At 36.3% G+C, this 16382-nt stretch overlaps 1 protein-coding gene across 2 annotated transcripts in view; it reads right to left on the minus strand.

Annotated features, from left to right (window-relative positions):
- The window catches only part of Ubr3 (Ubr3 ubiquitin ligase), a 526217-nt gene that overhangs the window by 70073 nt on the left and 439762 nt on the right, over positions 1-16382 (minus strand). For both annotated transcript variants that reach the window (XM_068227568.1, XM_068227567.1), the window contains exons 21-22: positions 15503-15652; positions 4522-4667 (exon numbers count right to left, since the gene is read on the minus strand). In XM_068227568.1, the coding sequence (XP_068083669.1) occupies positions 4522-4667; positions 15503-15652 (296 nt within the window). The remainder of the gene's footprint in view (positions 1-4521; positions 4668-15502; positions 15653-16382) is intronic.

Here is a 16382-nt window from a genome sequence, read left to right on the forward strand (position 1 = left end):
TGATGTAATATGTGGTGCAGTGCTTTGGATATGTGTATCCTGGTAAAACGGGCGACCTGGTTAAATTGTTAACGATGGAAAGGAAGCTGCTGGTAATGTAAGAGTGATGTGTTGAGAAGCAGTGAGCATTTTAAATTACGTATCAATATTTTTGTAAAGAGTATTAGCTCGAGTTCACACCATGTTTCAACTATGTGAAAAAGAACAAGGTATGTCCATGGGTATTATGACTAATTTCCCTATTTATTTTGTGTGATTTTCTTTTCTTGGTTCAAATTTTTTTCTCTCATATTTATTTAATAAATCCCCTGGTTTAAACCATTTCTTCTTTTATTTCAAATAGATGTAGTCTTGCCCTTGTTACCTGATTACAAGGGGGGTTTTCAGCTCAAGGTTATGTCTGCGCCTTGCCCAGTCGGCACGATCCGGGCCTCAAATATTGTTCCCCATGAATATTTCACTAAGGTATTGCTTGGATCACTGATTTATGTAGTGATAGATGGGGAGGGTGTGGCTCAGTCTTTTCATTTAGTCCTTATGCAACATGTTCCTCAAAACAGTCCCTCACACTGATTTCTTTCAACTTGCCTAGATCCCATCTCTTTGCATTCCTTCCTTTCTTAAATTTCTTCAACTTAGGTGGAATTTCATGACCAAGAAGTTGGGGTCAGAGTCCATGTCTGCTCCTGAGAAAGTTTTGCAATCCAATATCTGGTTTTCGAATTTCTGCCTAATCAAAATGAAGTCTATTTGATACCTTCCAATGCCTCTAGGTCTCATCCACATATACAGCCTTCTTTTGTGGTGTTTGAACCAAGTACAGTGAAACCTTGTTAGTGCACTCCTCATTAACATGTTTTCCTGCTTAGCACGTTGTAAATTCAAAGTTCCGATTCTAATCGTGTTAAATCTATGTTAAAAAACCTCACTTATCATGTCACAAATTTTTGCTATTACCGCTTAGTATGATCACATTTTTCCTAGCCCTGAAAATGGTATTTGTCACCCCTTGTGGAAGGAACGTGATTTTCAACTAGGGTAAGAACCCTCGCCGCAGTTGTGTGATAACAGGAAAAGGCCTTGAATTCTTGAACTTCACAGGATAAATTCCACCTTCGGGGAGCGAGCCATTAGCTTCAGAAATGCTCAGTTTTGCTTGCTGGTTAGCAGTGACACTACAGAACAACACAACGAACCTGTTTGCGCTCGTATTTCGCATTCCATTCAGAAGTTAGAAATATATTTCGTGTTTAGTTGTACAGTGAAGGGCAGCGAATATTTGTCACGTGATAGCCTACATCTGGAACATAATCGTGTGAAGGTGACCAGCGCGGTGCGTATTTGTCTTGTGATAGCCTACTTATGGATACGGGAAAAGTCGTGAAATTGCTTACTAATGTGACAAATTAAAGTCTGTCGCAAGTCAACTGGCATCTACATCTTCAAGTGCACAGAATTGGCATAAATATTGAAATTTACACCTTCCATTTTTGACTCGATCACTCGGTCAAAGTTTCGTTCGATTCAAAATGGCGGCCAAAGTCATTCTGTTGCATTCGCACATGGTCGTGTATAACCTCCAAGTAGGTGATGAGAAAAATAATGTTTAATAACCAAATGGTCCAAAATAAAAGGCTTCTACTAACATTTGTTTTAGAAAGAGTGTGATCTGCAATAATACTGATATTTTTATGGGACCCGTTCAAATGTTTTCATATTTGTTGTTTGGTGTTTTTACACTTTTCAGTGCACTATTATTTCATAAGCCCCAGCGGATTAAGTTTTTATATTTGTTCTCTCATGCTTTTTCACACCTTTTAATACTCTCTTCTCATTGAGTTTTCACTGTAGCCGCGGATATAAGAGGTCAAATCCCATTATGTCGGAAAAAATCGTACCTAGTGTTTCCATATCCCTGTTGGATAGTTTTTATGTGTATTCAATAGTACATTTTCTCGCTTATCACGTTCTTTTTCCTTGTCCCCTGCAGAAACATCTTAAGAAGGTTCTACTATATTAGCAAGGACTAAATTATGATAGGTGCAGAATTCAACCAGCCGACTTCCTCTTTCATTCCTTTGTCCCAATTAAAATTCTCCCACTGTATTAAACTTAGGGACAAAACATGACGAGCTCGCCTCACACCACTACCCTCCAGCGGCAGCCCGGTGTCTATCAGCGGCTTATGGGATTTACTACGTCTACTGTAGCGAGAGTTGCCAAATAGTCCACTGCACTCGACACGAAGGAAGGGTAAAGACTGAATAGTGTGTGAAAGAAAGTGGTTTGGCAATCTCTCCAGACCAAACAAGGATCACTCAGAACTCATTAACTTAGCAGGGTGCAGGGTGTGACTGACAGCTGGCTTCCAGCATGCTTCCAGGAATTGAGGCCGTCATGTTTTTTCCCCAAGTATACCTTCTCTTCCTGGGCCTACCACTGCATTCCAGTCTCCCATTACAATTAGATTCTTGTCACCTTTTACATATTGTACTAAATCTCTTCATATATTCTTTCGATTTCTTCATCATCTGCTGAACTAGTAGGCATATAGATCTACACTACTGTGTGTATCTTTGGTGTGTATCTTGACAACAATAATCCTTTCACTATGCCGCTCATAGTAGCTTACTTCCTGCCCTATTTCCTTATCTTACCTACATCCCACGTCGTTCCATCTATACGGTGGGTCGGCGAATGAAGCCCCTCCACCAACTTCTGTCTTTGTACTTTTCTCCTTCTTCAATGTTGTACCAGTCCCCTTCTCATTGCTAAATGTCGTTTTTCACCATGTCTGTATATCGCATTCTTGGCCGCTCTCTCAGTCTTGAATATTTTAACTGCAGATCATACATTTTTCTGGGTATGCGATCAGGATCCATCCATTGCATGTGACCATACCATTTGAGTCTAAGCACGGTTATGTTATCCTGCATTCTGCCAACCTGAGCCATGTCCCTGTTGTTCTCATTATGAATTTTGTCTCGTCTTGTTTTGGCAACCATTTCCTTATTCATTATTAAACCAACTCCTGAATTTCCCTCGTTTGATTTTGTGTTGATAATTTTGTAGTCGCCTGACCAAAAATCTTACTCTTCCTGCCAACGTACTTCACTTATACCAACTACATCTGACTTTAGTCTATCCATTGCCCTTTCCAGATTCCCTTACCTTCCACAGCGATTAAAACTTCTAACATTCCACGCTCCGACTCGCAGAATGTCAGTATTCATCTTCCTGATTGCCTGAAAGGGGGACTATTTTACCTAAGGAATATTTTACCCAGGAGGAAGCCATCATCAGTACATCATTCATACAGAGAGAGCTGCATGTCCTCGGGAGTTAGTCGTGTTCGCCTGGTTATGGATAAGGAAAAAGTCATGAAATTCCTTACTAATGAAGACAAAATTAAAATCTGTCAAAAAGTGGACTGGTGCCCGCATCTTGAAGCGTGCAGAGGTCATAAAAGTTGAACTCTCACCTTCGAGTTTCGACTCGATCACTTGAGTTGGTCAAAGTTATGTTTGATTTCAAATAGTGGCCAAAGTCATTCCTGCCAGTGCCGGTTGCACATGGTCGAGTGTAATCTCCAATTCATTGGCAAAGAGTGTGACCAGAGAATAATGTTTAATAAACCATTGCTCCGAAATAAAAGGCTTCTACTAACATTTGTTTTAGCAAGAGTGTGATCTGCAACAATACTTTATATATTGGCCTCATGCATATGTTTTCATATTTGTTGTTTGGTGCTTATCACAACTTTCAGTGTACTTGTTATTTTATAAGCCCCAGCGGAAAAGTTTTTCACATTTGTTCTCTTGTGTTTTTCACACCTTTAAAAAATACTTTCCCATCATCTTTATATATGGTAGATATAGTTTACACTGTACCTAAGGATACACGATGTAAAATGCCCTCATGTTGGAAAGAATCGTATTTCGTGTTTCCATATCCCAGTTGGATAGTTTTTATTCGTATGTTCAGTAGTACATTTTCCCGCATAACACGTTCTTCTTTGTTGTCCCCTGCAAAAACATCTTAACGAGGTTTTCCTGTATTTGTTGTCTGTCATTTATTATAGCAATGTAAACATCATTGTGTTACAACTACAGATGGCTCATAGAAACATGGGAAGTAGTAACTTATCAAGCACACCGAACAAAGGTAACGGGTCTGGAAAAACAGCTACAAACAAAAACACAATGAAAGCAAGATTCAAGCTGTGGATCACAAGATGGTGGAGTGGAGAGCATGCTTGCCGTGTTGCATGTTCATTGTTGAAATGTGTCACATGTTGGTCTTGCGAAGCACAACCTGAAATATTCCAATCCCTAGCCAACAGGTGGTGATGCACTTGTAATGCAATGTGTGCTGGTGCTCTATCTTATTGCAGGTCAACAGTCCAATAGTACCAGTTTGTGGCCTGTAGATCCCCAAGAATCATCACTTAACATCTCTGAGAGAGAGAGAGAGAGAGAGAGAGAGAGAGAGAGAGAGAGAGAGAGTATGTGTTAATCATACCTGTCTACTGCTATACTCTGTTGCCTCTGCTGTTGACGCAACGACTGCAGATACGAGCGAAGACAGTCCAAATGTAGATGATGTCCACAAGTTTGAATGTGAACACCTCCCTCCCAACCAAGGTTCACAGATAGCTGCCATGAGAACTGAAATAACACACAAAATATAATGATGTAGCACAGGAAAAAAAGAAACAGAACAAAAAACAAAGAAAAGGAAAACTTGAGGTAGTGGGTCTGTGTAAAACAGCTACAAACAAAAACACGATGAAAGCAAGATTCAATCTGTGGATCGCAAGATGGTCAAGTGGAGAGCATGCTTGCTGTGCTGCATGTTCGTTGCTGAAATGTATCACGTGCAGGTCTTGTGAAGCACAACCCAAAATGTTCCAATCTTTAGCCATAGGTGAAAACAGAGAAACAAGCAACTATATATGAAGTATAAGGACACGAGGTCAACCAATTACAGTCAAGGGTAATGAAATTACTGGACATGAGATACACTATACCGTCATTAATGATAGGTCGCCCTGTGAAAGGAAAGTAGGATTGATCTCATACATCACTTAAGAACATTGAACTGTGAGTAGAAATGTTTACTAGCCACAGCAGTTGATATGGAAATACGAGCACTGAAAACGGCATGATTATCGGTGTCTTTCAATTCAATCACTCCATCCATGAGACTTCTGCAAGTTCCAGATACCATGTTTAACTCTCTTAGTGCCAGAATTGCTGTGAGTGATCCTCAAAAAATGAACAAAACTTGCCAGCATTGCTCTGAGAGACAGTTACCATATTTTCTCGCATAATTAACACCCTTGCATAATTTACGCATCCCAATATTTCTGGGTCCAAAGTGGAGAAAAAGAATAATGTTCATGTATTTGCCACACCCACCTCTTCGAACATCCATCATCCAGCTCCGGATGCGTTTCGAAATAAAGATCTCAACTATTCAGGTAGCAGCAGCCTTCCTAATGCCAAACTGGGCATTCCAAATACTTGGCAACGTGCTGTTATAAGCCGGCAGGAAATACCACTGCACTAGTACAGTGAGAGAATCTGCGCAGAAGTGACTAGTGACGCTCTATTCCAGTCTGGTACAAACAAATTTTACAAGTGTTTCGGGAACGGGACATGCATTTTCTGTGATCTCAAAATTGTTTGTTAGTCCACAGTGAGCAAGAATTCGAGTAACACTGCATCATATCAACTTGTGGTTTTCAGTTGTGCCGAAACATAGGGCAGCAGGCTGCAAGTATTCAGTGTGCCAATGCAACGTGCGCTATGGCGGTAACAGAGAAGTGCATTTCAAATGACGAACAAGTCTCGCAAAGCATTTTGCGAACCAAATGGTGCCAAGTTTCTGAAAGTAGAGGAGGATCTGCGTAAATATATGGTTTCGTTATGCTACATTGGATATGCCGTTTCTCACAAAATGCTGTATATTAAAGGACGAGAAATAGCTGCTGCACATGGAATCAGTATCTCAGATTTGAAGGTTAGTCTAAGCAGAATTATTACTTTTATGGAGAGAAATGGACTTTCTCTTCAAAGAACAACTTTATGCCAAAAAATGCCAAATGATTTCAACAAAAGTGTAATTGATTTTCATCACTTTGTTATTGAAAAGCATAAAGTGAAGGAATATTTGCTCTCCCAAAAAGGAAACCACAGGTCAGCCGCCATTCATTTACCATATGCCACAAAGTCAAACACTCGATAAGAAGGGGACATCGAGTGTTTTCGTACGCACTACTGGAAGCGAAAAACGATGGTGTACTGTAATGCTTGCTGTAACAGGTGCTGGCAGAAAGCTTGCACCTTACTTAGTTTTAAAGCTAAGAACAATGCCTGAAGTAAAATTTCTGCGAGGGATCTACGTTCGTATCCAAGAAAAAGGGTGGATGGACACGTCACTCGTACGAGATTAGATACGGAACGGTTTGGGGAAATCTATCAGGGTCCCATCTTTGATGCCCGGCCCTTCTCATGTTGGACAGTTTTCTTTTTCTGCCGGTATGTCATTATTATGCACTTACATGAATGATACTTTTATGAGTTCATGTTTATTTCACTTCAGGTCATACTGCCAGCTCGTAACGGGAAGAATATTTTCCAGTGTCGATACTTCAAACTCACGTATCCAACTTACCTGATTTACCCTACTTCACTTTTCAGAAAAAACCTCACGTCGGAATTTTACGCCAAATGACTATAACCGACGATGAGTTGAACCAACTGTGAGTGTATTATATTTGATGTACAGTAGAGGTCCGTTATAGCGTGAATTCACAACAGCGAAAAATTTACTCGCTATAGCGGATTGTCGTTATATCCGATTTTTTTATAAAAGTCAGAAAACCCTTCATGCACTTTGAAATCGGTATGAAACGGCAATCAGTTTGTTCAAAACTTGTGTTTCCGCAGATGATATCCACACTACGGCTTACTTGTTTGTTATTTTTCGTAATCCGGTACTACGTGAAAGTGTATATTTAATTTCATCTGAAAAAAATATAATACCGTATTTCTCCGAATCCAAGATGAACCCCACTTTTTCCTTCAAAAAATGTAAATCGGGCTCAAAAAGAAGTTTGTAAAATCATATGAATGCCTTGTTGTACAATAGGCCTAACGCATTTTAGACTATTTTTAGACGCCGAACATTGACTTTCGTCATGCCGTATTTCTTTTTCTTTTTTGCGGCTGCACAATTATTCTTTATTTCCGCGGGTTTAAGGACCATTAACTTAACATTGGCATCATAATACCGAAGAGAACTCGTTGAAAATTTTCCGGCAATATTTATTCCATGCGCCTGTATTATACAATGGTCCATCTTGCTGTCTATAAAACTGTTACTTTTACGCAGCGACAGATATAACCGGTTACCGTTACACGGGTTCGGCCAAATTCAGCGGCTAGCGATGTATAGGCCTAATCGCGAACGTTGAAAGTCAAGGAACATATGCGTATTGTGTTAGATCTATATTATTGTTGAATTTGTTGCAGTTTGTAAACTGCTGCTTTTGGTGAAGTATCTTAGTCTATGGATGTCGATAGGAAATTGTTAGTGTGTCGTTGCTGGTTGAATGGTGACTGTTGCAAAATGAAGCTCGTTCGAGGTGCCGTGCGTCTTGATGGAATTTAAATTTGCACTTTATAGTAATGGCATGAAGGCTTCTGTGTGTTGTAGATTAATTATCTGCAAGCAGAAATAGTAGGTGTGTAAGTTGGTGTATAATGAAGGTGTAGAAGGTAAGTTATATGTTGTGTTACTTACGTTGAATGTTGAGACCATATGCTTTGCATGGCTGCCTGTCGAGATCTGTTGTGTGTTATTCTGGGACTGTAGTTAGTGGCGGCGGAGGGGAGGTTTGGAGGGATGGGTGGAGCGTTTGTGACGGAAGCGGGGTTGGAGGAGGGGAGATCTTTGAGCGGTTCATTTGTATGTGTAGGTTTTTGTTTGTTGATTCTTTTTAAATAATGATCTTTTAGGAGGGGAATGACTGTGTTGAAAAGAACATTATTTTTGTCAGTATTTTCATTTAAGATCTAAGATCTAACACAATACGCATATGTTATGCACTCCACCAGTTGAAAGTGAAAAACAAACAGTAAAAAGAAGGAATTGGTCCCATTCCATTAGATTATACTTTAAACATTTTCAGTTGGCTGCTATGTCAGATCGTAATATTACATATGTATTATAGATGGTAACAACCTACAGTACTACTGTTTAGAAATGTAAACCCCATTTTATACATGATAAAACAAACACATGAGGTATCACATACTAGTATTTTTAGTAATGAAGGTTATATTTTTAATTAACCCTTTAATTAAGCTTTTCCTATGTTTACTCCAATGGACTTTTTTTTAAAAAGTGGAATACCTCAAACATTAATACAAAGTGAAATTACGTCTTATTGACATCACAACAACTAATAAGCTGTGATATACCTTTACAACAAAATACTCTTAAGATTCTATAATGGACTCATTATCACTAATGTGTATGAGTAAAAAATCTTATTCCATATTTTGTAACACAAGTGTAGTATGATCAAAAAGACTAACAACAAGTACTTTTTAAACAAATGATGTGCATTTTTTACCATTTTAGTAAGATATTTGTAATTGTTTTAATCATATGAATCAATCATATTGAATGTAATATTATCAATACCAGATGTGAATAAGTGTAGAACCCATTATATGTACAAAAAGCTTAGACACAATGAGCCAATATACCTCATACAATAGCACTTTACAAAACTAAGATGTACCCACTAGTACTTTAATGACATAACTTTCAACACTTGATATAATTGAAATAGTCACCAAATGTAACCTTTCATATGTGATGTTTTTATAAATTCTTTTTTTTGTGTGTCAACTGAAGATGATCCCCGAGGGATTGAAACCGGTATTGACCAATTTACTAATTTAGAGTAAATAAACTAATGTATTGATAAGGTGGAGATTTTAGACTTTCTTTATATCAGAGTACCAATCAATATGAAAATGAAGCTGATAGACTATGATTAACAACTGCTATCGGCCACGTTATTTACGCATTTATTACGAAAACGTGTTATCCTCTTTCATTTCGAATTTTCTTTAGAGAACAGCAGTCGATGGGTATTACTAATCAACTCCAACATCGCTTTCGATGTCAACGAGAGAGCTCGCAAATGCACACAGTGAGAAAACTATACCGTACCAAAGATGATCGATCGCATTTTGTTGCAAACGTTTCAGTTTTCTTATTCAAACAGCGCCACGTATCCTAACTTAACCGTACTATACGTATGATGAAACCACACTTCAAGCGCCGGTAGAGAAATTATACCTTTCTCGCTATAAATTTACATAATAGTCTTTCCGTAATTTAACCAGGCGTGACAAAATATAAACTAACCTCCGAAATCAATTAAGCACTCTGCCATATCTCGAGGTGTATCCCATTCTTACTTAATTGCAGTATATTCACAATTAAGTATTTATTTTCCACCTAGTCGATACAATGATTGCTTAAGGCAATTTTTAATGGTCAAAAGTGGTACATGTTTCGTATATTATCAACATCTTCAGCCACATAACACTGTTTAGATGAAAAATGTATAAAATTGACAAAGTAATGCTTTAGAGGAAGTGTCCTTAAAATTAACATAAGATTGACAAGATTAAAACAAACAAATAACTCAAGAGAAAATATATAAATTATTTCTACAATAGAAAGCAGTCGTCAAGGAAACACTTGTACAATATTCCATATAGAAATTGTCCTAATAAATATTCTTTTCTTAATCATTCATGAAAAAAGATCAATTTATAAATTAAAAATTATACAATTTATAAGTAATTATCGAAATGAAGAAATCCTGATATCACAGTGCGGCTCTTATTATTAATGTAGATGAAGATATAACTAATTCCTAGTTGTCAAATCTTATTAAGCCTGCTTTCCTTTGGAACAGTAACTCCTGTCATTCTTTCACAGTTTTGCGCCGGGTGTAATATTGATGATGCGTTCTTCCTTGCTCTTGCACCTGAGGAGGTGGAGGAGCGGGGGATATAGGTGTGTCAAGAACTTCCTTGCTGTCACCTATAGCTTCAACTGAGGAGGAATAAGTTGTAGGGCTATCTGTAGGAGGAGAAATTCCAATTCTTTTTTCGTGATCCTTCTCAAGCATTTTCAAATATACTAGAATTTGATAATATAATGGATTCTTATATTCTACAGCCTCATTAAGGTTATCATTTTTCTTTACAAGTTGGTCTAGATGAATGTACAGGTCTTCATATGTGTTCATTAAGCTGCCCTTTTTTAACTTTTTTTATGATGGTCAGGTCTTGTTCTATGTTGGTAAATTTATGACCTGTGGCAGTCATGTGTGATCCCATTGCTGAGAATCTTCTATGTTTTTCAGCATTCACATGTTCCAAATATCTAACTTTAAAATTGCGGCCAGATTGTCCTATGTATGTATTCTTACATTCAAAGCATGTGAGTTTATATATTCCGGAATCAAAAAATTTATCTTTTTCCGAGAGATTTATTGTATCATGGTTGAAAATACTATGTTTCATGTTGTTATTGGTGGAAAATGCAATTTTAAAATTTTTTCTCTTAAATAAATTTGTTATTACATGAATGTTTGGATTATTATATGTGAACTTGATATATTTTTCAGTTTTACTAGGTTCGACTGCTAATTTAGATTGTTGCTTCTCCGAAAATTTAATTATTTTATCAATCATGTTATTGTTAAAACCATTCAAGAGGGCTTGTTGTCGGATAAACAACAGTTCTTTATTCCTTTCAGATTTGGATAAAGGAATACTAAACGCTCTGTTAACGTAACTATAATATGCTGATCTTTTCTGTGCCTCAGGGTGTAACGAGTTGTTCTTGATAGTGGTCAGTGTGAAAGTGGATTTTCTGTGTATTTTGAAAGAAAATCCTTTTTCTTCTCTTGTTGTGACTATGTCCAGAAAATTCAGTGATCTTTCAACTTCTTCTTCTACAGTGAATTTTATATTGGAATCCAAATTATTCAGTATATTTAAAACTTTATTGCTATCGGTGAGTCTGTTATCTATTATAGCGTAAACATCGTCCACATAACGTGTCCAAAAATCCAAACCCTCTATTTGATTAATAATTTTCGTGTGTTCCAAATAGTCTAAGTATATATTAGCCAATATTCCTGATGCTGGGGCTCCCATTGAGAGTCCTTTTTGTCGGTAAATTTTATTATTAAACGTAAAATAATTTTGATTTAACACGAATTTTAAAACATTAATAAAATCTTCAATTTCTGGAATTTGTTCTTCGTTAAATTCTTCTTAATGATTCTGATAGTGTCTTCTATTGGAATGTTTGTATACATGTTGGTTATGTCAAACGAACATGTCGTGTGAGATGATCCAAGTTTAAAATCTTTAACTAGATTGCAAAAATCCACTGAGTTTTTGATGGGTGTTTTACAATGAAATACGTATTTACTTGATAAGAAATTATGTATAAATCTAGAAGTTTTGAAAATGGGGCTATTTTTGAAATTTATGATAGGTCTAATTGGTTCTCCCTGTTTATGTAATTTCGGTAGTGCTCTCGCAGTCGGGAGTCTAGGGTTCATATTTATTAATGTTTGCACATCATGTTCATTAAACAAGAAAGACGTGCTTTTTAATAGTTTTTTAAGATCCCTCTGAATACGTGATGTCGGGTCTTTATCAACTGTACTAAACGAATTGTTATTAAAAAATGTTTCTGTTTTTTCAATATAAACATTTCTATCTAGGGCTACAACTGTTCCTCCTTTATCTGCTTTTGTGATAATTAAGTTATTTAGTTTGATTTTTTGTTTCAAGTTATTAATCACCTTGTTGGTGCCTCGAAGTGATTGTAAACCTTTTACTAAAATAGGAATTTTCTTCTTAGCTTCATACCTTATGTCATTCTGTAAGTCTACAGGCAGATTCTGTATTGCTGTTTCTGTTTCAGCTAATGTGGTGATTAAATCATAACTTTTGTTTGAACTTGGCCAATTGAAATTAGGGCCTTGACTTAAAATAGAGGTTTCTTCTTCATTAAATTCTATCTCAGACAAGTTTTTAATTGGAGGTGGATAAACACTATCATCAAACGTAACATTAGGAACTAACCTTCTTTCTTCTCTATTAGATGCTAAATTTTTCAACTTAAATAATTTATTATCCAAAATTTCTTGTTTCATTTTAAGTGTGTTCTCCATTTTCTCATTGATATGTTTCTGGAAAGAATCCCATTCCAGAGGAAGCAAGTTCAGTGGTGCTGAGAGGTGCGCGAAGTACATTTTCTCATTAAGAAGTTTCTTTCTTTTATACATAAATTGAATTTCTCTTTTTAACCATATTTTATTGACCTTCATTTGAGTAAACTTATGATGATTAGAATATATAGTTTTTCTTTGGGCACTTTTTAGAAAACTGGGAGTCAAATTATTTTTAAGGCATTCCTTCAAAAACACTGTATCTTTTGTCACTTTAGCTATTTTCATCTTTAAGTTGAGGTAGGTGTTAGCTTCTTTGCTTGCCTGGTTGGCATTAGGATTACATAAAATCAGCTCCATGGTCCGTATCGCACTTCAATAGATTCACAATTAAGTATTTATTTTCCACCTAGTCGATACAATGATTGCTTAAGGCAATTTTTAATGGTCAAAAGTGGTACACGTTTCGTATATTATCAACATCTTCAGCCACATAACACTGTTTAGATGAAAAATGTATAAAATTGACAAAGTAATGCTTTAGAGGAAGTGTCCTTAAAATTAACATAAGATTGACAAGATTAAAACAAACAAATAACTCAAGAGAAAATATATAAATTATTTCTACAATAGAAAGCAGTCGTCAAGGAAACACTTGTACAATATTCCATATAGAAATTGTCCTAATAAATATTCTTTTCTTAATCATTCATGAAAAAAGATCAATTTATAAATTAAAAATTATACAATTTATAAGTAATTATCGAAATGAAGAAATCCTGATATCACAGTGCGGCTCTTATTATTAATGTAGATGAAGATATAACTAATTCCTAGTTGTCAAATCTTATTAAGCCTGCTTTCCTTTGGAACAGTAACTCCTGTCATTCTTTCACAGTTTTGCGCCGGGTGTAATATTGATGATGCGTTCTTCCTTGCTCTTGCACCTGAGGAGGTGGAGGAGCGGGGGATATAGGTGTGTCAAGAACTTCCTTGCTGTCACCTATAGCTTCAACTGAGGAGGAATAAGTTGTAGGGCTATCTGTAGGAGGAGAAATTCCAATTCTTTTTTCGTGATCCTTCTCAAGCATTTTCAAATATACTAGAATTTGATAATATAATGGATTCTTATATTCTACAGCCTCATTAAGGTTATCATTTTTCTTTACAAGTTGGTCTAGATGAATGTACAGGTCTTCATATGTGTTCATTAAGCTGCCCTTTTTTTAACTTTTTTTATGATGGTCAGGTCTTGTTCTATGTTGGTAAATTTATGACCTGCGGCAGTCATGTGTGATCCCATTGCTGAGAATCTTCTATGTTTTTCAGCATTCACATGTTCCAAATATCTAACTTTAAAATTGCGGCCAGATTGTCCTATGTATGTATTCTTACATTCAAAGCATGTGAGTTTACATATTCCGGAATCAAAAAATTTATCTTTTTCCGAGAGATTTATTGTATCATGGTTGAAAATACTATGTTTCATGTTGTTATTGGTGGAAAATGCAATTTTAAAATTTTTTCTCTTAAATAAATTTGTTATTACATGAATGTTTGGATTATTATATGTGAACTTGATATATTTTTCAGTTTTACTAGGTTCGACTGCTAATTTAGATTGTTGCTTCTCCGAAAATTTATTAATTATTTTATCAATCATGTTATTGTTGAAACCATTCAAGAGGGCTTGTTGTCGGATAAACAACAGTTCTTTATTCCTTTCAGATTTGGATAAAGGAATACTAAACGCTCTGTTAACGTAACTATAATATGCTGATCTTTTCTGTGCCTCAGGGTGTAACGAGTTGTTCTTGATAGTGGTCAGTGTGAAAGTGGATTTTCTGTGTATTTTGAAAGAAAATCCTTTTTCTTCTCTTGTTGTGACTATGTCCAGAAAATTCAGTGATCTTTCAACTTCTTCTTCTACAGTGAATTTTATATTGGAATCCAAATTATTCAGTATATTTAAAACTTTATTGCTATCGGTGAGTCTGTTATCTATTATAGCGTAAACATCGTCCACATAACGTGTCCAAAAATCCAAACCCTCTATTTGATTAATAATTTTCGTGTGTTCCAAATAGTCTAAGTATATATTAGCCAATATTCCTGATGCTGGGGCTCCCATTGAGAGTCCTTTTTGTCGGTCGTCACCAAGATCAAAATCATTATCCACAAAATCCGAGAGGTCACCATTTGAAGTCATCAGCTATACGGCTGTTTATTTTCACTGTCATTATTTAAATTGTTCACTTGCGTGACTACCATTGTTAGTGTAATTTTTTTATATGCTAGATTTTAAAATTTTGACACCCCTGCAGATATTTTTAGAACAAACAATATGCATTTCTTGGTTCTTGTATTATGTATGTGTTCCCTCTAGTGTTTTTTTTTTTAAAATGCTATTTGTTCAGGGCGTCGACCTACTTGCACCCTACTTGAACCATATGTGAGGAACCTGCATGTATTATGTAAATGGCAAAAGTGTAACGTGTTGAATGTTAGGAAAGGAACATTAAGAACGACACAAACACCCAGTCCCTAGGCCAGGGATATTAATCATTTACAATTAAAAAACCCTGACCCAGCCGGGAATCGAACCTGGGGCTGAAGGGCGACAGGCAGACGCGTTGCCCCTTACACCACGGGGCCAGACTCCCTCTAGTGTTAGTTTTTACTCCATTTGTAAGCATGTGGTAATAGGAATAATCAAAATTTCCAACTTTTATTTTCCTGAATAAATTATTTTAATTACATAATAACATGAGGAATAAATTTCATAATGATCTGAAAATAATTCTGAAATTAGACGACTATGTTTTGCACTACATGATTAAGTTTCACTTTACTTTCAGATCTTTAAAAAGAGAGGACCTACATTCTTTTTTCTGAAAGCCTACATTTTCCATTAAAACAGCCTGGCACTTTTAGACCTCTCCTTTACATTTTTACCTGGCACTAAAATGGTTAATAGTGACTTATGTACTGAAGAAATGGAAACGTTAGTGAGTTATGAAACCCCATCTCAACTAGGAAAGCCAAAACATTAACAGATATGGATCATCAATATCTTCGTATGGTGAAGTCAAACTGGCAAGCTTCGTTAGAAGCTGTGGCCACAGGCTTAAATAACGGATTATGGCTCTAATGCACATTTCCAGCAGTATGCTCTCCATTAGAGCTACCTAGGGTGACGCAGTAAGTACTCACACTGTCAAACTGCATACTGAGTTCCTCAACACGTCGGTCAAAATCGGATGCTAAGCTGTCATCTCTACGAAGATTCTGCCTTTCCTCATCACAAGTGGGCAACACAGCATGTTCCAATCCTTTCCGTTTGTGACCAAGAACACTAGTAGCCTGCAAGGAAGAAAATAACTTAGTAAAGACACAAAACTACTGCTCATATTACATAGCTAGCACCATAAGAAATGAATAACACACATACAAACATTTTCAAACATATTTTGATGTGTTGACATCATTTAAACATTCATCCATAGACTCCCCCACCTAATATCTAGAAGCATTATGAATTCTAAATGTCTATAGCTCCCTCTATGAACATCCAATACCAACAGAACAAATGGAATTCTACACAGCAATTATGTTCCAATCTTATAAATCAAAAACTTTTCATCCGAATTCTTAAAAATTGTACCGGGTGGTACACCTCCACGCCGCTAATTCAAACTTTGCCCCAGTTGAAACTCCTCTACTGGAGGAAGTCTGAACTTTATCTACTGTGTTAATTCTCAAGTTTCTCAGAAGATGTCCCTACTTGTAAATTTTGAAGTTTCTGAACTGGGTCGTTTTCGATGTATTTTTGTTTTGCCTGTAGTAAGAAGTGTGGACATTCTCTTCCAGATGGCACTACTGAAGAACTACAATTGTGCACCCTAGTGCAAAGTGAAAGAACTATGTTTTTGGAGAAATTTTGTGTTCATAAGTTTGTTCTTTGTTAAATTTCTTTCAGTTATTGTTTAAGTTGGCAATATTAACCCTTTCTTTCTGCCAGTTTTGAATTTAACCAATAGGGAATTTCTGTAATGAAGTTAATTTTCCACCAATTATGTGTTTCTTCTTCATC

The sequence above is a fragment of the Anabrus simplex genome, chromosome 5 (genome assembly GCF_040414725.1).
Source record: "Anabrus simplex isolate iqAnaSimp1 chromosome 5, ASM4041472v1, whole genome shotgun sequence".
In the NCBI taxonomy this organism is placed as follows: domain Eukaryota; kingdom Metazoa; phylum Arthropoda; class Insecta; order Orthoptera; family Tettigoniidae; genus Anabrus; species Anabrus simplex.